We start from the raw sequence: 6,465 nt of genomic DNA on the forward strand, positions 1-6,465 counted from the left end.
TATAATTTATGATTCATGCTTTTATGAGATTGCTTTATAAGATTATTCATAAACATTGGTTAGATTGGATAAAAGCTATGATCCTTTTCAGCTCCAAAATTCTGTGGTTCGGCAATTTACAACCAACTTTACTAAGTGGTGGAAAGGAAGCAGTTTCTAGGAAGCTACACTTTGATTCTGGTCAGGGTCATTTAATATTTATAATTTAAATCCAGCCCACTATTGTGGTGTATTTGAAAATCAGCCTATATTCCAACTTTACTAGTTGTGGCACTGTATTCACCTATATTTTTCAACACTAAAAAAATTGGCCCTCAAATTCTTTGAGCATTCATCTTTCTAGAGCCCTATACTTAAATTTTTTTTTTTTTAAATTTTAAGGTTTTTGCAATAGGGTATGTACGTTTCCCAGAGAGAGAGATAGACAGTGAGTGGGAATGTGAGGAATCACTTCCCAGGGGGTTGGCCACACCACGATCCCTTTTCCTCCATTCTCTCAGGGTTTTGGGCACACACACACACACACACACACACACGCCTAACATGATTTTCAAGACACCAAATCTGGGACTTGGACCACAGTCAGCCCGTGGGAGTCCAGCACCTTAATCACTACCTGCTGGCCCCAGAACCTTATGCTTTTACTCATTGGAGGGTTCTACCATATAGTCCTCTAGTCATTGGCTAAATAGTTCTCTACCCTCTTAATGAACCGAGTGTTTCGTTCTAGGTAGAGTTCCTCTTAGATAATGAAGAGGGTTCTAGGTGCTACGTGCTAACATCAGGCTTCTAAGAACATCAGAGGCCAAACAGCCAGCCTCCCCTCCTCCCTGTGGGCATGCCAAGGACACATGCAGAAGGACCCAAAGCCACATGGGAAACAAAGGGCCACTTTGCTTTGCAAGCTGGGCTAGCACCTGCTGGCCCATGAAACAGACCTCTCTATCCTTCCCACCTCCTCTTGCATCTGAATCTTGAGATTTTCTATCCCTTTCTGACTGCACGATACAGGAGCTCCTGCCACTAGGGCAGGACTGCTGACAGAGCCAGCAGGGCCTGCCAAAGGCAGAGCCAGAGTCCACCCAGCTCTGTGGAAGACCAGAAGCAAAGAGGGAGAGCTCGTGCCTTTTGACACATGGCCACTCCTCCCACTAGTAAATGTGACCAAGTGAAAAGTCTGCCATTTAGATCAGATCAGCAATGCCCTTCACTAGGTGACCACAGGGAGGAGAGCGAGGAGCCTGTTATGGAACAATGGGGCTTCTTATTTGAAACAGGAAGGAGTTGGACCAGAAGATCTGAAGGATTCTTTCTAGTCTCAGCATCTGTTATTCCACACACACTCTGGCTTCATATTCTGGACCTCCTTTTACTCCTCCCTTAGTGACACAGAAACTCATGTGCAGCCAGCCTGCCCTGAGGCTGGAATAGTCAGGAGTTACCTGCTAGCAAAAATAAATTGTATTTCTGGGCCAGCAAGTGGCGTGGTGATTAAGGCAGATGGATCATACATGACCAACTGCACAGTTCAAGTCCCAGACCTGGCAGCTTGATAAAACATGCCGGGCGTGTATGCATGTATGCTTAAAATCCTGAGGAGAATGGAGGAGAAGGAATTATGGCATGGCCAACCTCCCTGGAGGGTGATTTCTCATTTTCTTTCAGTCCGTTTCTCTTTCTCTTCAGTAAGGATATGCACCCTATAGCAAAAAATAAAATTAAATAAAAAATGTGGTGCCTTACAGAATTAATGAAGTATACGCCCAGGCAACAGAATCAGGTTTTCAGAAAAAGAGATTGGAAACAATTTGAAATTATTCTTGTAAAGCTTGCTGCTTTACATCTTTTGGCGCTTTGTAAACTTTGAATACTTTTTATATTTTCTGTACTGTGCATGTACTATTTGATCATTGGGGGAGAAATAGACAACAAATGGGAAAAAAGCTCTCCTTTGAAGGAGGAAAGGGATATGTGGATGTTGAATTGTGTGAGAGTGGCTACAATTGAGCACTAAATTTAGTACTGAGCTTCCTGGAAACCAGGGCACAGAGGGAAACGGGTGGGGCATGTGATTGTTGTCAGATAAAGTAAGCATACAATTTCATCCATAGGCATAAGTGCTTTGGGGGCAGAAATTCTAAGAGGAATGTTTATATAAAGAATGTTGAGGATTATAATGGGAAATGCCAGCAATCGCTGTTTTGTGGAAAGTGTGCTAATGTTCTTAAAAGGTGATATTTTATATAGATTCTCAATAGGAGTGGAGGGTGTAATAATGGATCTCAACTTATGGAAGCATTTCTGTGGGTAGCTGCACTAATGTGGTCCAGGTAAATTGCTCTGTGGTGATTTCACTTTGTAAAGGAAAGAAGCATGAAGAACTCAGAAGATGGTAGATTTAGTGTATCATTCTCAAACAGCTGCTTCAGCTCTTCTTTTGGCAGGTTCTGGAGGGCAGTTATGTGAGGGTTTGAGTATGTGATACATCCCGAGGTTCCAGTGTTTTGTGCTTGCTTGGTCAGTGATCTTTTACCAGACAAGCAGGTATTCTTTCCACTCCCTTGTTTCTGCTCCCAGGTACATGATCTTCCCTTTTTTTTTTTTTTGGAGAGGTTTTTGCTATAGGGCACGTGCACTTGCCAGAGAGAGACAGAGAGATAGAAAGTGAGAAATCACTCCCCCCCGCGGGGGGCGGGGGAAGATGGCCACTCCACAATCCCTTCTCCTCTATTCTCCTCTTGGGATCTTGGGCATACATGCACATGCGCCCGGCGTGAGTCTAAGCCACCGGGTCCTGGACTCCGACTCGAATGGCGGTTGACTACATGGGAGTCCAGTGACATAGCCATTACACCTACTGCTGGTCCCATGGTCTTCCCATTCTTGAATGGCTGCTTCAGAGGTAGAAATAAGCAAGAATGGGCAATTAATTAATAATCAATCATGCTGGTCTGTTGGTTGGAAGCATGGTAAATTTTCCCTTAAACTTATTCTGCAGGTGCGCATTTACTAAAGAGAAGTGGTGATTGTTGCTTGGTTTGAACAAACGTTTCCTTCTTTCCGTAAGAGGCACCAGAAGCATTCCCACACAGTTCATAGCTTTACTGTGAAGGGTCAATGAGATTTGTCTATAAGGTACTTAGCACAATGCCTGGCACATGGTGACTGGTCAGTCAAGGGTAGCTTTTTATAATGATGATAATGGTGAGATGGAGAAGCACTGTTCTATGGAGCCCTCAGGGTGAGGGAAAACAAAGTCATTTTCCTTTCCTGACCTTCAGCCTTTGTGACTTTCGTGATTATATTTCTGTTGCCATTGATTGGCTAAAATCACCGGAAGGGGACAGACAGCCTAGGTCATTCAGGCTGAATCGAGTAGAATGGCCACTGTGTTTTGACAGGAACACTGAGTGGATGAAATAATGCCATTACTGGGGATTAAAATGTTTGAAAGAACATCCAGCAATACGATGAAGCTGGTGAATATAGACAATAACTCTGATGAAGTTAGGCCTGAGAAACTGAGTGGGTGAAGATTTGGGGCATATTTATATATGCTTTTCCTTTATTGTATGAAAGTGTTTTTGTTTTGTCTTTGTTTTCTGGTAGGAGTGGGATTAGGTAGGCTGGACCTCTTATCTTGGGAACTTTGTATTCCTTTGTTATAGTTACTAGTTTTGGGCTTACTGGTATCTTCATTTTGTCTACATTAAGGTCCATCAGCCAGAGCTACAGGCCATGTTCTTAGGTATAGCTGGTTTGAGGGTTTTGTCTGAGAGTAAGAGGGACCTTTTGTTTTCTGGGCTCTCTCTCTTTCTCTCTCTATTTCTAAAATTTATTTGTGCTTCTGGTCTTCAAGGAAATGTTTATAATGATAACTTCCTTTTCCCCTTTTCTGGATCATTATTAACAGCTTGAAGCCTTTCATTATAAAGGTGTCACTATTTTTAGTAGAAAAAGTTCTTTTCTTTCTTTTGATCTTGCATGCCATGTTTCTTCCCGCTTACCAAACTTTTCTGCAGTTTGTTGCTCTTTGGAACGAGGATTTTAATGTACTGTTCTGTAGGTCAGTGCTCTGGGTATTCTTTGGAAAGTTTTCTGTGGGTGGGAGCCAGCAGCGAACCACCCATACGTCTATGGAGCAGACTACACATTTTGGATATTAGTGTGTAATTCAGTTCTTGAAGTTTTTGGCAATCCAAAGGCCATCATCCAATGTACCATCCACAGTTTCAGGCATCCACTGGGTATCTTGGAATAGAATCCTCATGGATTAAGGGAGATTACTATATGTATGGTAGAGAGCTAGTCTCTAAAGTTTAATAAAGCTGACTAAAGTAACGAAGTCTGTTTAACTTTGAATGAAATTAAATAAAATTTATGGGGTATTAATGAATATCTGCTGGCTAACAGTTCTGTTTTTTAATAAATGAGGTTTAGTTAATAGTCTTTCAAAATGTTAAGGCCTATGGGGGCCATGAGGTAGGGAATAATAATCAGCCCTTACTAGTAACAAGGCTGGGAATTATTTTCTAGGCTAATATTGTCCTATGTTCTGCTCAGTGGTGACCTGGGGGCTGGGCACACTGCAGAGGCCTCACTTTTATTCATTTTATATATAGGATTTTAATCTATAATAACACTTGAATGGAAGAGTTACGATTGCTAAAACAAAATTAAACAACAAAAGCCTTATCACAATGGCCTGCCCTATTTAAGCTAAATTTGTTTGTTTTTAATTTTGCTAGAGGGCATGTGCATTCCCCAAAGAGAGAAAGATGGGGGGGGGGGAGGTGAGAACCTCCTTCAAACCTCTCTAGGGCTGATAGTCACACCACAATTCCTGCTCCTCCATCTCCCTCCTTTCAGGATTTTGGGCATGCATCGCACACATGCCCAGCATATTCTTTGAGCTGCCAGGTCTTGGACTTGAGCTGCGCAGTCACCATGTGGGATCCAGCTGCCCCAACCACCACGCCACGGCCTGGCCCTGGAATGTGGTTTTTAACAATAGAGGTTTTCATCTCCCTCTATAAAAACAGGCTTATTAGAGATTTCCCTTGCTTTCTCCTATCTTCCTTTTACTTTGTGTATAAGCTTTCATCTGCTTAGTGAGGGAACTCACTGCTTTCCCTCTTAGCTCTCCGAGAATTTGAGCCAGTGAGGGGAGAGTAGAGTGTGTCTTCATTGCACATGTTTATGTGAACATACACAGATATTTGTATATTAGGCCCATAGTATCTAGATTAGCTACTAAAATATGTTATTTGTATCCAGATATAGCCGTGGTAGACTTAAACTCTTGAGTGATCTTGAAGCATATTTTCTTCCATTTTAGTTTCTAGAAGTTTGGAGGACCTTGACAACTCCTCTGCTCTGCAGAGCTCCTCTGTCGGTCAGACAAAGAACATGCATGTTGCTACCACATTCACTGATGGTGTCCCAAGGATGCTCCGATCTTTGACTGTCAGTCTGGGACCAGTGAATGAGACGGAGGGTTTCCCTGAAGACTCCAAAATGGCCACAACTTCAGCCTCAGTCCAGTCTTCACCCTCCGCAGTGGAGTTGAGAAGAAACAGCAAAGTAACTGGAAATCCAGGGGCTGAGGAATTCATTGAGCCATCCGCAGAAAATGAATTTGGACGTCCATCATTACATTGGCAAAATGATTCCCCAAGTAAGTATTATATCTATTAGAGATTTCTTATTTATTTTTCAGTTTTGGTATAGGGTGTATGCTCTCAACAGAAGTCACTCATCCACTCCCCAAGGGGGATGGCCATGCCACAATCCCTTCTCCTCCATTCTCTCAGGATTTTAGCCAGACGCACGTACACACGCACACCCCCCCACACACACGCATCTGGCTTAATTTTTCAAGCCAATAGGCCCAGGACTCAAACTATGCAGTCAGTCATGTGGATCCAGCACCTTAACCTCCACACCACCAGCCAGTTTGAGACATTTTTAAAGTAGTTTAACTTCCTCAGGGGATCTTTTCAAAACCATTTGCATTGTGCAAAGAAGAGCATGTTCTTTTATGACTCCAGCTCCTTTTGCCTCTATCCATTTTTGCATTTTGATTTCCATCCTTATAAGAACATTGTGAAATTAGTTGGAAAGGTATTGTTTCTCTTGCTTTTTTTTGTAGATGTGCAAACTAAGGTGTAGAGGGTTTAAGTAATGTGTGCACAGCCATTTAGCTCACTTGGTAGAGTCGAGACCTCAGCCTAGGGGCTCTCAGTTGGTTCCATCTTCTTTTCACTCATTTCACTTCCTTTCAGCCTCGTCCTCAAAGTGAGAGCGCATCCACACTTTAAAACTAGCTTCAGTTATTTTGTGCAAAGATCATCTTTACAAATAAATTGTGTAGATATAAACAGTTCCTCATTTCCTCGTTTGGTTTACTCCCTATGAATTTTTTTTTTTTTTTTTTTTTGGAGAGGTTCTTGCTATAGGGCGCGT

General features: G+C 42.4%; 1 protein-coding gene across 1 annotated transcript in view; it reads left to right on the forward strand.

Annotated features, from left to right (window-relative positions):
* The window catches only part of HEG1 (heart development protein with EGF like domains 1), a gene marked incomplete at its 5' end in the record, with an annotated part of 92,464 nt that overhangs the window by 31,598 nt on the left and 54,401 nt on the right, over nucleotides 1-6,465 (forward strand). The window contains one exon of the mRNA XM_006154592.2: nucleotides 5,339-5,677. Coding sequence (XP_006154654.1) covers nucleotides 5,339-5,677 — 339 coding nt within the window. The remainder of the gene's footprint in view (nucleotides 1-5,338; nucleotides 5,678-6,465) is intronic.

The sequence above is a fragment of the Tupaia chinensis genome, unplaced genomic scaffold (genome assembly GCF_000334495.1).
Source record: "Tupaia chinensis unplaced genomic scaffold, TupChi_1.0 Scaffold000415_1, whole genome shotgun sequence".
Classification (NCBI taxonomy): Eukaryota; Metazoa; Chordata; class Mammalia; order Scandentia; family Tupaiidae; genus Tupaia; species Tupaia belangeri.